Genomic DNA, 16,382 nt, shown 5'->3' with positions numbered 1-16,382 from the left:
CATGGAGCTTGAGAAAATGTTTGTCAGATCATTAGCTGACACCAGATCAAAGGACCAGAGATCTCAGAGACCACCATGACAAAGAAGATACTCTTAAAAAACAGTTTAGGAAGCTCACTAAGCATATAAACTATAACTCACAGCAAGCAACAACAATAAACCCTGGGGAAGGGGAAGAATCTGATTTCCAGAGTTACCACTTTGTAAAAACAAAAATGTCAAAATTTCGACAAAAAAAGTTACAAAACATGCAAAGAAACATGAAGGGATGGCCTATTGCCAGCGCTGTGGCATAGTAGTTTAAGCATCTGTCTCTGGCACTAGCATCCCTATATGGATGCTGGTTTGAGTCCTGGCTGCTCCATTTCTGATCCAGTCCCCGATGATGGTCTGGGAAAGCAGTAAAAGATGGCCCAAGTCCTTGGTCTCTGCACCCATGTGGGAGACCTGGAAGAAGTTCCTGGCTCCTGGCTTCAGATCAGCTCAGCTCTGGCCATTGTGGCCATCTGGGGAGTGAACCAGTAGATGGAAGACCTCTCTGTCTCCTCTGCCTCTGCCTCTCTGTAACTGTGCCTTTCAAATAAATAAATAAATCTTTAAAAGATAAGGTTTATTTTATTTAAAAGATAAGATTTATTTATTTATTTATTTGGAAGTCAGAGTTACACACAGAGAGAAGGAGAGGCAGAGAGAGAGAGAGAGGTCTTCCATCCACTGGTTCACTCCCCAGTTGGCCGCAATGATCGGAGCTGTGCTGATCCGAAGACAGGAACTTCCTCCGGGTCTCCCACATGGGTGCAGGGGTCCAAGTACTTGGGCCATCTTCTACTGCTTTCCCAGGCCATAGCAGAAAGCTGGATCTGAAGTGCAGCAGCCGGGACTTGAACTGGTGCCCATGTGGGATGCCAGCACGGCAGTTGGTGGCTTTTCCTGCTGCGTCATAGCGCCGGCCCCTAAATAAGTCTTTAAAAAAAATAAAAGAATGGCCTAGTCACAGGAAAAAAGACATTAACAGAAATTGTTACTTAGGAAGCAGACATTGGACTTATTAGAAGATTTTAAATTATCTCAAATATGCTTATAGAAGTAATGAAAACCATGATGAGATCAACATCTTGTCACATACACAGCATCAATGCAGAACTAGAAAAATATTTTAACTAATTAATTTCCACTTTATTTGAAAGGCAGGAGACAGAGAGAAACCGTCCACCTGCTGGTTCACTTCTTAAACACTGGTAACAGCTAAGGCTGGGCCAGACCAAAGCCTGTACCAGAACTCAACCTGGATTTCCCATGTGGGCGATAGCAACCCAAGTTTTCTTGCCATTATCTGCTGCATCCCACGTGTATATTCACAGGAATCTCAATCAGAAGGGATTCAAACCAGGTATGGGAGTGTCCCGAGTGGTGATATAACCATTGTGCCAAATGTCTGCCTCTTGAGACAGAAATTAGGCCAGCGCCGTGGCTCACTCAGCTAATCCTCTGCCTGCGGCACCGGCACCCAGGGTTCTAGTCCCAGTTGGGGCGCTGGATTCTGTCTCGGTTGCCCCTCTTCCAGGCCAGCTCTCTGCTGTGGCCCAGGAGTGCAGTAGAGGATGGCCCAAGTGCTTGGGCCCCACACCCACATGGGAGACCAGGAGAAGCACCTGGCTCCTGGCTTCAGATCAGTGCAGCTCCGGCCGTAGCGGCCATTAGGGGAGTGAACCAACGGAAGGAAGACCTTTCTCTCTGTCTCTCTCTCACTGTCTAACTCTATCTCTCAAATAAAAAAAGAAAAAGAAATATTAAAGGGATGGGGCCAGCACTGTGGCATATCAGGTAAAGCCACCACCTGCAGTGCCGGCATCCCATGTGGGCGCCAGTTCAAGTCCCAGCTGCTCCACTTCTGATCCAGCTCTCTGTTGTGGCCTGGGAAAGCAGTAGAAGATGACCCAAGTCTTTGGGTCCCTGTACCTGAATGGGAAGACCTGGAGGAAGCTCCTGGCTCCTGGCTTTAGATCAGCGCAGCTCCAGTCGTTGCAGCCAACTGGGGAGTGAACCAGCGGATAGAAGACCTCTCTGTCTCTCTAACTCTCCTTCTCTCTGTGTAACTCTGACTTTCAAACAAATAAATCTTAAAATAAATATTAAAGGGAATCCTTTAAGCTGAAATGACAGGATTGATTCTTAAAACTCCATGGATATCAAAATCTGCAGATGCTCAAATACCTTATATAAAATGATCTAGTTTTTTCTTATAACCTATGTGTATCCTCCTGTATACTTTAAATCATCTCTAGATTACTCATGAAACCTAATATAATGTAAATGGTATGCAAATGCTTACTACAATGTGTTGTTGCAGAGTGGGGAATGTCCAGCCATGGGCCATTATAAGGCCTGTGAAATCCTTTGGTCTGGCCCCGCCAAGGCAATTGCAGGCAGGTCTTGAAATTCAATAAGTCTACAGCAGGTTAGTTTTTAAGTTGACAATTTTGTATGGCCCATGAATGATATTATAAATATCCAAATGGCTCTTGGAAGTAAAAAGGTTCCCCACTCTAGCATGGAATAATAACAGGGAAAAACGTCTGAACATGTTCAATACAGACACAATTATTTTGCCCAATCTTTTCCATCCATGGTTGATTTTATGCACGTGGAAACCACAGATACAGAGGACTGACTGATTACATTTTGGTTTTAAACTCTTTTCCTTCTTGGATGACTCAAAAAACACATGCAGAAAACAGTAATTATGAACCTATGCTAATGGGCACACAATGTACAAAGATGTGAGCGGTAGGCTGGGCTTTGGGGTGAGGCAGGTTAAGCACCCCATATCAGAGTGACACTTCAGCTCACAGCTCCTCTGCTCCTGATCCAGCTTCCTGCTAATGCACCTGAGAAGGCAGCAGATGATGGCCCAAGTGCTTGGGGTCTCTGTTGTCCATGTGGGAGGCCAAGATGAAATTCCTGGCTTCTGGTTTCAGCTTGGCCCAGCCTGGCTGTTGCCGGCATTTGGGGAGTGAACCAGCAGATAGAATATCAGTAGTGTGTCATTATACCTTTCAAATCAAAAAAATAAATAAATAGGGGGAAAAAAGATGTAAGTTGTGACAACAACAACATAAAGAGGTAGGAACAGAGCTCTATAGGAGCAGTTTTTGTGTCTTACTGAAGCTAAGTTTGTATCAGTTGAAACCAGATTGCTACAACTTCACTTTTTCTTTTAAGATTTATTTATTTATTTGAAAGGTAGAATGACAGAAAAATACGGAGAGACAGAGAGCAAGATCTTCCACCCGATGGTTCACTCCCTGCTTGGCTGCACTGGGTTATTTTTTGATGCCTTGCCAAAAGCATGAGCAGGAAACTGGTTAGGAATTGCAGAAGCCATGAAACAAGCGCTCCAATAGGAGATGCTGGTCTTGCACACGGTGGTTTAATCCACTGCACCATAACACTGGCCCCGATTGTTACAATTTTAGAAAATGTCTTGTGGGGCTAGCGCTGTGGCATTGTGGGTAAAGCCACTGCCTGAGGCCCAGCACCCCATATGGGCGCTGATTTGAGACCCAGCTGCTCCTCTTCTGATCCAGCTCTCTGCTGTAAGCTCCTGGCTCCTGACTTCAGATCAGCCCAGCTCCAGCCGTTGCAGTCATTTGGGGAGAGAAACAGTGGAAAGAAGACCTCTCTCCGTCTTTCCCTCTCTCTGTCTGTAACTCTACCTCTCAAATAAATAAATAAATAAATAAATCTTTTAAAAATAGATTTTATTTGAAAGGCAGAGTTACGGAGAGGCAGAAGCAGCGAGACAGAGAGAGAGAGAGAGAGAGAGAGAGAGAGAGAGAGAAAGAGAGAAAGAGGGAGAGAGAGGTCCTCCATCTGCTGGTTCACTCCCCAAATGACACAATGGCCGGAGCTGGGCCAATCCAAAGCCAGGAGACAAGAACCTCCTCCAGGTCTCCAACGTGGGTGCAGGGGCCCAAGCACTTGGGCCATCTTCCACTGCTTTCCAAGGCCATAGCAGAGAGCTGGATCAGAAGGGGAGCAGTCGGGACTCCAACCGGCACCCATATGGGATGCTGGCACTGCAGATTTTATTTATTTGAGAGGTAGAGTTACAGACAGTGAGAGAGAGAGACAGAGAGAAAGGTCTTCCATCTGCTGGTTCACTCCCCAAATGGCCACAACAGCCAGAGCTGTGCCAATCTGAAGCCAGGAGCCAGAAGCTTCTTCTGGGTCTCCCATGCGGATGCAGGGGCCCAAGGACTTGGGTCATCTTCTACTGCTTTCCCAGGCCATAGCAGAGTTGGATAGGAAGAGGAGCAGCCAGGACTAGAACTGGCGCCCATATGGGATGCCTGCACCATGCCTACTGTGCCACAGCACTGGCAGCAACCATTAATCCTTATCCATTAAGAAATTAACAATAAAAAAAAGAAAATGAGAAGAAAATCAAAATGATGAGCATATACAAAAATTAACTGAAAAGGTATAAAAGACCTAAATATAAGAGCTAAGACTATAATATTCCTAGAAGAAAACATAGGGGCAAATCTTCATGACCTAAAGCAAGAATCAACAAAAATAACAATAAAAATTAAATTGGACCTCATCAAAATTTAAAATTCTTGTCCACCAAACATCTGTGTCAAGAAAACAGGAATGGGATGCTTGCCTGGCTCGAAGTCTCAGCTCCATTTCTGATTCCAGCTTCCAGGTCATGTGCACCCTGGAAGGCAGCAGGTGATCACCAGGGCCGGCTCTGTGGCATAGCAGGTAAAGCCACTGCCTGCAGTGCCGGCATTCCACATGGGCATCCCATGTAGGCATTTAGGAAATTAACCAGGGAATGGAAGATCTCTTTCTCTCTCTGTGTGTGTGTTTCAGCCTTTCAAATAAAAATAACTAAAAATTTTTAAAAAGAGCCAGACCAGGAGAAAACTACAGCATGGAAGAGAATATTTGTAAACCATTTGTCTAAAAAAAAAAAAGTGTGGTGATTATGAAATTTTATGTGGGCAGAGAGAAAGTACTGTAGACTAAAGGAAGTGCATTTATGCAAGGGTGAGGAGCATCCGGCCCACAGGCCTTGGAAATCATTTGGTCTGGCCCTGCCGAGGCACCTGTAGGCAGTATTTGAAATTTAATGAATCTATAACAGGCTAATTTTAAGTTGATAATTTTGTATCATCTGCTAATGATGTTACGAATACCCAAATGGCCCTTGGCAGGAAAAAAAATATGCCACCCTTGGTTTATAGAAACCGAAACCACAACAACTGAAAATTTAGAGATAAACAGGAACAAGACATTTTCTAGGAACTTGAAAGGTCAGTATTTCTAAAGCGCAGGAAAGGGAAAGTGACAAGACCTGAAGTTAGAGAAGCTGTCGGGCCAATTCTCTCTGTCTCTCTCTCTCTCTCTGTCTCTCTCTCTCTCTCTCTCTGCTTTTCTTTAACTGCCTTTTTTTTTTTTAAGATTTATTTATTTATTTGAAAGACAAAGTTACAGAGAGGCAGAGGTGGAGAGAGAGAGAGGGGTCTTCCATCTGCTGGTTCATTCCCCAGATGGCTGCCAACAGCCGGAGCTGTGCTGATCTGAAGTCAGGAGCCAGGAGTTTTTTCCGGGTCTCCTACATGGATGCATGTTTTCCCAGGAGCATTAGCAGGGAGTTTGATGGGAAGTGGAGCATACGGGATGCCAGCACTGCAGGCAGCGGCTTTATCTGCTAAGCCACAGCACCGGCCCACTACCTTTCAAAAAAAAAAAAAAAAAAAAAAGAATGGCAGCAACCTGCCTTGAAAGTCTAGGTGAAAAAAGTGAAGATAGTAAAAAAATGAATGAATTTGAATTTGAGGGGCCGGTGCTCTGTGGCACAGTGGGTTAAAGCCCTGGCCTGAAGCGCCGGCATCCCATATGGGCGCCGGTTCTAGTCCCGGCTGCTCCTCTTCTGATCCAGCTCTCTGCTGTGGCCTGGGATAGCAGTAGAAGATGGCCCAAGTCCTTGGGCCCCTGCACCCATGTGGGAGATCTGGAAGAAGCTCTTGGCTCCTGGCTTCAGATCGGTGCAGCTCCAGCCGTTGCGGCCAATTGGGGAGTGAACCATCAGATGGAAGACCTCTCTCTGCCTCTCCTCTCTCTGTGTGTAATTCTGACTTTCAAATAAAAAAATAAATAAATCTTTTTTAAAAAAAGAAAACAAATAAATAAGTATTTTTAAAAACTCACCTTGGGGCTGGCATAACAGGTAAAACCACTGCTTGCTATGCTGGCATCCCATGTGGATACTGCTCCACTTCCGACCCAACTCCCTGCTGATGGCCTGGGAAAAGCAGTGGAAGACAGCCCAAGTGCTTGGGCCCCTGCCACCCATGTGGGAAACCTGGAAGAAGTTCCTGACTCCTGGCTTCAATCTGGTCCAGCCCTGAACATTATGGACATCTGAGGAGTGAACCAGCACATGGAAGATCTCTCTTTCTCTCTGCCTCTCCCACTCTCTGTAACTCTTAGATTCAAATAAATAAATAAATCTTAAAAAAAATTCCCCTCAAAAAACCAAAAGCACACTTTTCTTGAAAACAAAAACAACAAGAACAAAAAAATCAGGGGGTTGGTGCTGTGGTGCAGCAGGTTAAGCCACAGCCTGCAGTGCTGGCATCCCATATGGGTGCCAGTTCAAGTCCCAGCTGCTCTACTTCCGATCCAGCTCCCTGTTAGTGTGCCTGGGAAAGCAGAAGATGGCCCAAGATCCTGGGCCCCTGTGCTCATGTGGGAGCCCCAGAGGAAGCTCCTAGCTCTTGGCTTCGGCTTGGCACACCCCTGGCCATTGCAGCTATTTGAGGAGTGAACCAACAGATGGAATATCTCTCTCTCTCACTCTTTCAAATAAATTAATTTAAAAAATCAGTATACTTATGTATTTCTGAGGCATTAGAAACAGTTCGTTCCTCATCCCTGTACTCCGTATCTATTTCTGGCATTATACCATATGGAAATTAACCAAAAGGAAAAACTGTCAGAGATACTCAGTTATGCCATTTACAATAGTAAAAATCCTGGAATTGCAAAATTTCAATGTTGGGGGTTTGGCTAAATTGACATAATAACCCTCTCAATTTTTAGAATAAAAAGTTCTCTCTGTGGAGCCAATGACATGTGGAAATGCGCCTATAAAAATGTGCATTTTCCCTTCTTCACCACCAAGGAACACCTGTGTATCTGTTGTACTTTTATTATGGTGGAACTGATGGAATTTGGTTTTAGTTCTAGATTTAAAATTGTTCCTTGTTATGGAGTTGAACATCTTTTTGCCTTAAAATTTGCCTTGAAAAATCTTAGAATATGGATCACTTGCATGTAAATATTGCCCAAACAGTATGAGAAAATTTTGAAATTAATAGATAAACCTATTAATTGGATCTGGAAAAAAAAAGAAAATGTGCATTTCTTAAATGAATTCCAGATGATACACATGACCACAAATGCAGATATGGAATAACAATGATTGGACAGAAGACTTGGAGAGGCACAAACTGAGTGTACTGTCTACCAGTTTCCTTTTCATTTTTGAGATAAAGGTGGTGTATGCCATACAAAGTTACTTCAGAAAGTTTGGGAAGGGGGTGCTGGCTCTATGGCATAGTGAAGCCCTGTAGTGCAGGCATCCCATATGAGTGCCAGTTCAAGTCCTGGCTGCTCCACTTCTGATCCAGCTAATGCACCTGGGAAAGCAGTGGAAGATGGCCCAAGTGCACACACCTGGGAGACCTGGACAGAGTTCCAGGTCCTGACTTCAGCCTGGCCCCACCATGGCTGATGTGGCCATTTGGGGAGTGATAGATGGAAAATCTAGTGGATGGAAGATCTCTCTCTCTCTCTGTAACTCTCCCTTTCAAATAAATAAATAAATATTATTTTAAAAAGTTTATGAGAGGGGTCAGCGCTATGGCGTAGTGGGTAAGATTGCTGCCTGCAATGCCAGCATCCCATATGGGCGCTAGTTCAAGTCCCAGCTGCTCTACTTCCGATCCAGTTCTATGCTGTGGCCTGAGAAAGCAATAGAGGATGGCCCAGGTGCTTGGGCCCCTGCACCCACATGGGAGACCTGGAAGAAATTCCTGGTTCCTGGCGTTGGATTGGCTCAGCTCTGGCAGTTGCGGCCATTTGGTGAGTGAACCAGAGGATGGAGGGTCCCTCTCTCTTTCTCTCTCCTTCTGCATCTGCCTCTCTGTGACTCTGCCTTTCAAATCAATAAATAAATCTTTTTCAAAAAAAAATTTATGGGAAAATGGAATAAAAGACAGGTTTACTTTAGTGCAAAAACTTTTAGAAATCCATATATGGTTTTATCATAATGTACATTTTCAGTGATGTTTTCGAAGACCTCAGGTATGTCTACTTGCAAATTGGCAAGTCTGTCAACCCTCTTCTGTGCTCTATGGATACACAGACCATTCTTTTACTTCCTACCTGGGAAATGATGGAAGTCAGGGATGCATTTATCACCACAACACCATTCTTCAAGGCTTTGACTACATGGTAAGATCCATTCACAGAAGTTAGTTGCTCTTCAAAGTACTCCTTTGGAAAGTCGTATGTAATCCTGAGATTCTGAAAGTCAGCCCAACAGCAACACAAACCTGAAGATACATTCTTCCCCTAAAGCCATCTTCATCACAAAGCATTTATAAAACAATGTCCATGCAGTCAGCATATAAAGAAATGAAAACACAATCTTTGCCTCATGGAAATTCGAAGTTGGGAAGATGTAATTTAAAATGGTACTAAGTTTTTGAAAGATCCATCACGAATAACAAGAATCAAAGCGTATGCAAATTTTGATGTAATTTTAATGCCATTCCATAAGTTGATAGTTCTTAGGGGGAGAAAAAGGACCCTGGAGAACAAATACAACATTTCACATCTGATGTTCACACTGCTGCTCTAATCACTACAAAACTTTGTAACCACCTCTGAAGTGAAGTTGTAGAATAAAGATTTCCTCCACAGATTTACCACTGGTCCCCTCTTCAACTCTTCTATAATTCTAACTGAACTATATCTTCTACTTCCAGCTTAGCATCCCTCAAGGACGGAACTATTTAATAACAATAACTAAAAAAAGTAAACTTGCACTTTAAAGGGTAAATCTGGAAGCAAACAAAGAGAGAAGGCTTCTTGGCCAGAAAGATGGCACATTCAAGAAGTTACTCAAAGAGCTAGAAAAGCACAAAAGAGAGACTCACATTAGAAGTATAGACCTTTGTGCTGCTTTTATCAAACACTTCTACTGTAACGACATACACCTGTCCCACCTCTAAACTCCAACGGCCTCCAGGTTGGACAGTGAAACCTATACACAAATCAATAAGCAAAAATATTAGAAGAGGTCAACAATTTTCTACAACGAAACTATACAGACAAGAAGACTCACTAATAGATGGAGTAGTTTCTGATGAAGATCTTTTTGCTCCTTCTCTCAATTTGTAAAGTAACCTGGAGTTCCAAAAAATCTCAGGAATAAAGACTCTGACTTAAATTTGTGGACAACAATAAACCACAATTTTGGCTCATTCCTAATGTGTCAGGTAAGCTGGCAACTTATTTCAGTCAGAATCAGTTTTATAGGGCGTAAGGACATTGACATTCATTTTTTCCCTTTATGATGTCTCTTTTCCTAACTCAAACACTATATTGCAAGAATCTTCACATTTTTTCAGTCTATTTCAGGATGTTTCACTCTTGCAAATAACATTTAACTACAATGAACAATGTGAGAAAATATGTTCAAATAAAGGTGAGTTCAAAGTCAGTTAAGTCTCAAAAGATGCAGATACAATCTAAGTTGTTAACACACTCATTTTGGTGAAATTGTTTAAGCCATTCAACTTTTTAAATATCATTGTCTAAAAATACCAAAAGGGGTAGGCATTTGGTGCAGTACTTAAGACACTTCTTGGGATGCTTACGTCCCATACTGGAATGCCTGGATTCGAGCCTCAACTCTGCTCCCTGCTAATAATGCACATCCTGAGAGGCAGTAAGTGATGGCTCAAGCACCTAAGTCTCTGCCACTCACATGAGAGACCTGGATTGAGTTCCTGGCTCCGTGCTCCAGCCTGGCCCAGCTCTGGCTATTGTAGGCATTTGGGAAGTAAGCCAGAAGATGGAAAATCTCTCTCTCTCTCTCTCTCTCTCTCTCTCTCTCTCTCAATTAATAGAAGTAAATAAACGTTTAAATAAATTTAAATAAATAAAAATACCTAAAAATCCTGGCTCTACAACATATATGGTGCAATTTGGGAGTCCAGACACAGATCGCATATAGACATCTTAATTTCTGCTTAAGGAAATTGTATGAGCCAGAATTGAGTGAAAACAGAAAGGTGATTTACAAAGAAAAATATAACAAACCCACAAACAAAAACTTTTTATTGAAAGCTATAACTTGAATGTGTACACTTCCAGTCTTTTCAAGAGTCAGCTGTTCTTGAATTCAAATTTGAAGGAGATGGATTGGGGAAAAAAAGATCATGTTCTGTACTTTTAAGATCCATTTAGTTGGGGGGCTGGGACTGTGTGTAGTGGGTAAAGCCATCGTTTGTGACATTGGCATCCTATATGGGTACTGGTTCATTGTGGCCATCTGGAAAGTGAACCAGTGGGTAAATCTCTCTTTCTCTCTCTCCTTCTCTCTATGTAACTCTGCCTTTCAAAAGAGTAAACAAATTTTAAAAAGTCTACTTAGCAGCAGAACACATTCTCCAATAAATTCCTTTTTTTTTTCTTTTTAAAGAATTATTTTCATTTATTTCAAAGGCAGAGTTAGAGAGAGAGAGACAGAGAGAGACAGAGAGGGCTTCCAACTGCTGATTCACTCCCCAAATGACCACATCGGCTGGAGCTGAGCTGATACGAAGACAGGAGTCAGGAGCTTCTGGGTAATGATAAATAGTCATCATCCATGTCCTCAAGAAAGACACAAAATAGGCGAATCTTGGGGCTGGCACTGTGGCACAGTCAGCTAAACCACTGTCTGCAGTGCCAACATTCTATACGGGTGCACTTCAAGTCCTGGCTGCTCCACTTCCAATCCAGCTCCCTGCTAATGTGCCTGAGAAAGCAGAAGAAGATGGCCCAAGTCCTTGGGCCCTTGCCATCCACGTGGGAGATCCAGATGAAGCTCCTGGCTCATGGCTTTGGCCTAACCCAGCCCCGGCAATTGCGGTTAATTGGGGAATGAACCAGTGGATGGAAGATCCTTCTTTGTCTCTCCTCTCTCTCTAACTCTGCCTTTCAAGTAAATAAATAAGTCTTTCAAGTAAATAAATAAAAAATTAGGCAAATCTAGGGCCAGCTCTGTGGCACAGCGGGTAAAGCTGCCATGTGCAGTGCCAGCATCCCATATGGGCACTGGTTCGAGTCCTGGCTGCTCCACTTCCGAAACCGCTCTCTGCAATGGCCTGGGAAAGCAGTAGAAGATGGCCTAAGTCCTCGGGCCCCTGCACCCACGTGGGAGACCCAGAAGAAGCTCCTGGCTCCTGGTTTTGGATTCGTGCATCTCCAGCCGTTGCGGCCAATTGAGGAATGAACTAGCAGTTGGAGGACCTCTCTCTCTCTCTCTGCCTCTCCTTCTCTCTCTGTGTAACTCTGACTTTCAAATAAATAAATAAATCTTTTTTAAAAAATTAGGCAAATCGAATGTACTTTAGCATTTGCTACTGTGAAATAAATTACAATGTGAACTGAGAATATGAAGGACAAAAGGCTCATTGTAAGTCTGGCTGGGGAATTCAAGGCAGTGCCTGACACAGAACTGGGGCTCAAAACCGTGAACTTGTTCTCAAACAGGCTGTGTGTGTGTGACAGTGTGTGTGTGCGCAAACTGTTGAAATCTTAACTTAGTATAGAGTTAGTCTTCTGTGTATAAAGTTAACTGAAAATGAATCCTAATGGAGAATGGGACCGAGAATGGGAGAGGGAGGAGGAAGGGTGTGGGTGGGAGAGTGCGTATGGTGGGAAGAATAACTATATTCCTAAAGTTGTACTTATGAAATTTGCATTAATTAAGTAAAAGGTCTCTTTGGGAAAAAATATTGAACAACTTAGTTTTTTAATAGGTAGTAGTGTATCTGCTGACAGAAGTCCTAGACACTTTAAAATGACTAAAGAACAAACAACTCCTTATTATGTGTTAGACAAATAACACAAACAGCTAACACTATTGTACAAGGAGTAGTATCTTCTTTCAAGTCTGATGGATTTTTACTGAGAGTAATCCTATTAGGCCCTACATAATCTAGCCCTCCCCTACTCTACTATCTCTTCCACTACTTTCCCGATTCACTGCACCTCAGACTTGCTGTCTTCCTTGTCCTTCTTTAAACATGCCAAACACATTCCTGCTTCAGAAACTCTGCAGTTGCTGACTCCTCTTCCCGGAGCTCTTTCATCCAGATATATGCATGGCTCATTGCCTCAATGTCACCTTGTCAGAGAAGACTTCCCTAACTATCCTGGCTAAAACAGCTGTCTGTATCCACAGAAACCAGAACAAAGTGGTAGTAGTATAATAGCTATTTGCTGAATGAATTAATTCAAATATTCAAAACCAGGAAATATTTACAAACTAAACACTGAGAAATGAAGTCCAAATCATTTTTTAATGTTCTGAGAATTTAAATTTTCACTGACTATAATAGAATACTGTGTACTGCTCTTTGCTCACTAATGAACAGGTTTAGTTAGTTTTTTAAAATTACTGTCAACTCAATTTAAAAATCATTAAACATCCACAGCAGACAACACTACATTTTCTCAATTACCATGTGAAAATGGGAAAGAACAAGTTAAATAAAAATCACATATGTTTCTTCAAATTTCATTTCCCTCAGTCTACAAATTATAATAGATGGAGCTTACAAATTAGCATTGAAATTAAAAGATCGCAGGGGCCAGTGCTGTGGCCTAGCCAGTAAAGCCACTGCTTGCAGTGCTGGCATCCCATATGGGCGCTAATTCAAGTTCCAACTGCTCCACTTCTGATCCAGCTCTCTGCCATGGCCTGGGAAAGGAGTGGAAGATGGCCCAAGTCCTTGGGCTCTGCACTTGCGTGGAAGAACTGGAAGAAGCTCCTGGCTCCTGGCTTTGGATTGGCTCAGCTCCGGCCGTTGCGGCCAATTGGGGAGTGAACTAGCGGATGGAAGACACCTTTCTCTCTCTCTCTCTCTCTCTCTCTCTCTCTCTCTCGGCCTCTCCTCTCTCTGGGTAACTCTGCCTTTCAAATAAATAAATAAATCTGAAAAAAAAAAAAAAAGAAATTAAAAGACCCTAAGCTCCAACTATTCTCCATTTCACTACCTATCCCTTATCCCTTGTTAGAAATTATGACAAAGATAATTGATAGTTCTTTATTAAAAATAAAACCCATAGAAAAACAGTGTAGTAGTATTAGAATCACTCTTAATAAATTATTTTACCAAAGAATATGACTAGAATGCTCAAAAAGAGTAGATTGGCAGCTAAAACTTGAACAAAAGGATACTTTTATGGACGAAGACAAGATTAGTTTGGCCCAGTTGGAAGGCAGTCACAGTGGCTGTTTTCTCATCCAGTAAAGCCACTTTCTCAGAAACAGACCCGTTTTGTGCAACTCTATGGTCTTGCAATTCCAGTGTATAATGTTCCAGGGGAAATTTCACTTCTATTAAGATATGAAAAATACATAGATAAAATGACAGCAGCCATCCAGCAGATAATGGTGTATTGTTTGATTATAAGAGGAAGATTGGGAAGCAGGCCTAAAATCTGTGATGGAACAAGGACATAAGACTTAGCCATTCTTGCTCATTGCCCAAAAGAGAGATGAATTGGAATTTATTCCTTGCCCTTGGGTCTCAATTGGGTCTCACATCCTATTGCCTTTATACCCCAGCATTCTTTCCCAGGTTCCCAAGGCCCCACATGGCCACCTGAAAGACCAGTTCCAGGAATTCACCTCTGTCTGCTACCCCCACCCCTAGCCCACCTAAAATATAAAAAGGCCCGGCCTCTGTGGTCAGAGCCTTCTGCCACATGTTCCATCAATGTGAACGCTGGCAGTTGGTCACCCACCTTTATGAATTTATTTTCTCTGAATAAATTCACTCTGGCTATTCTAAACCTCTTTTCCTAACAATCTGCTTCTAATTTCTTTCCTACAATGATGAACTTCTACATGTAGCCATTTGGGGCAGTGGAATATTATGTGAGTTTATTGTTGGTAATGCTTGTGTTCTTAAAAACTAGTGATGTGTGTGAGGCTGGCATTGTGGCACAGCAGGTTAAACCACTGCTTGCAATACCCTCTCCCATAGCAGAGTCCCAGTTGTTGGGTTTCCAATCTAGCCCCCCTGCTAACGTAGCTGGGAAAGTAGCAGAAGATGGCTAAGAAATACTTTCTCAGGGCCGGCGTTGTGGTATAACAGATCAAGCTGCCGACTGCAATGCCAGCATCTCATATGGGTGCTAGTTCAAGTCCCGGCTGCTCTGCTTCCAATCCAGTTCCCTGGGGCACTGCAACCATTTGGGAGACCTGAAGAAGCTCCTGGCTCCTGGCTTCTGCCTTACCCAGCCCTGGCCTTTGTGGCCATTTAGGGAGTGAACCAATGGATGGAAGATCTTTCTTTCTATCCCTCTTAACTCTGCCTTTCAAATAAATTTTTAAAAAAGAAAGGAAGAAAGAAAGAAATACTTTCTCACAAAATCTGAAAACACAAATAGTATTTTTTTCTTATGTAATTTGGAGTAATTTGTCAGCAGAAAGGACTTGGGAAATGTGAGTCAGAGGAAAAGATATCATCTTACCTGTCATTCTTCCCTGAACCATTTTTGCAACCTGGTATTTAATAAAAGCTCCTACTAAGAGATAAATATCATGAGATGGTATAAGAAATATATTCTCCAAAACAAGAAGACGTATCAATGCTGCTGCTACTTTCTAAAAGAGAAAGGAGAAAAACCAAAGTTTCTAATAGGCAAAATCCTCAAGGCTACCTTCCTTGCTAAACATTTACCTTTTTTCACAAAATAAATTAAAACATTTTTAAGATAAATAAAATGCTTCCTAAGTAAGTCATAACTTCAGTTAGCCTGAAAACGTGATCATGAATCAATACCATATAAACTTTTTAAGTCATTTATTAACTTTCTAACTCACTCAGATTAAGAATAGAAAATGAAAAATCTTAAAGAGAAGTAGGCAAATAAAAAGGCAAGTAAGGTGAAATGAGAAAGGGTAAGACATGGCTGTATGTTACAAAAATTCTTTTCAACAAACCTTCAGTTAACAGACTTGCCAGATTGTTACTTTTCACTCCCTGTTGAATATATCGATTCTAGTGAAGACTTACCCAACACAAAGTTGGTAGGATGCTCTGTAGAATGCATATACATTTATTTGTATTCCTGCCTCTTCAAGTAAATGCTTACCAAAAGATACTTACTTGTTTTTTTCAAACTTTTTTATGCCAGTTGGACTTGTAATTACAATCACATTAAAACAAAAATTATGGATGTGAAAAGAGCTGTTACTCCTACAAAAATGTTAAATGTTTTAAAAAGAGATTAAAGGTGAGCTTCAAATATGAGAGTACTTCAAAAAGTTCATGGAAAAATGGAATGAAGAGATAAATTTACTTTGGTGGAAAATATTTTTGAAATTCATGCACATGAAGGGGTTTCAAAAAGTTCATGGAAAATGCTATTGTGAAAAACTATGAATGATTTCAAAAATGTACCTAAGTAAACTTTTTGTAAAATTCATTTTATGTATTTATTTGAGAGGCAGAGACAAAGTGACAGGCAGAACTATCTGCTAGTTCACTCTTCAAATGCCTGCAAATGGCCAGGAATGCAATTCAAGTCTCCCTTGTGGGTGGCAGGAACCCAATTACGTGAACTATTACTGCTGCCTCCCAGGGCCTGCATTAGCAGAAAGCAGGAGGCAGAGCTGCAGTCTGGGAATCAAACCCAGGTACTCCAATGTGGTATGTGGGTCGTTGTCTTCACTGTTGACCAAACAGCTGCCCTGGTAAGCTTAATTTTAATTCTATTTTCCACTAACTTTTTGAAGTTATCTTGTGTATCAAATTAGGTACATGTAAAAATATAAAAGATTGCATAAAAACCCTTGAAAAATACAAAATCTGTACTCAATCTGCTTTACACATTCTAAATTTTCACTTGACTATCAAAGAAAACTTAGCTTATGCAACAAATAGTGTGTACATTTCTAATCAGTGAATTCACGGTCAAAGCAAGGCCTTGGGCCTACAATAAAGAACTGGTGAATAAAATCCAGCTATATGGTTTAAAAAAACCTGCCAATCATATTTGCAGTTCTAATTAGG

General features: G+C 41.9%; 1 protein-coding gene across 1 annotated transcript in view; it reads right to left on the bottom strand.

Moving 5' to 3' along the window:
- NUP210L (nucleoporin 210 like) overlaps window positions 1–16,382 on the bottom strand; it is a 126,625-nt gene that overhangs the window by 95,536 nt on the left and 14,707 nt on the right. Inside the window, exons 6-10 of the mRNA XM_002715340.6 lie at window positions 14,839–14,971; window positions 13,538–13,696; window positions 10,257–10,325; window positions 9,240–9,346; window positions 8,464–8,604 (exon numbers count right to left, since the gene is read on the bottom strand). Of these exons, the coding sequence (XP_002715386.4) occupies window positions 8,464–8,604; window positions 9,240–9,346; window positions 10,257–10,325; window positions 13,538–13,696; window positions 14,839–14,971 (609 nt within the window). The remainder of the gene's footprint in view (window positions 1–8,463; window positions 8,605–9,239; window positions 9,347–10,256; window positions 10,326–13,537; window positions 13,697–14,838; window positions 14,972–16,382) is intronic.

This window comes from Oryctolagus cuniculus, chromosome 7 (assembly GCF_051225735.1).
Source record: "Oryctolagus cuniculus isolate XC-2025 breed Fujian yellow rabbit chromosome 7, ASM5122573v1, whole genome shotgun sequence".
NCBI lineage: Eukaryota > Metazoa > Chordata > Mammalia > Lagomorpha > Leporidae > Oryctolagus > Oryctolagus cuniculus.
Note: the sequence above shows the minus strand (reverse complement) of the source record. Positions and strands in the feature narration are given on the sequence as shown.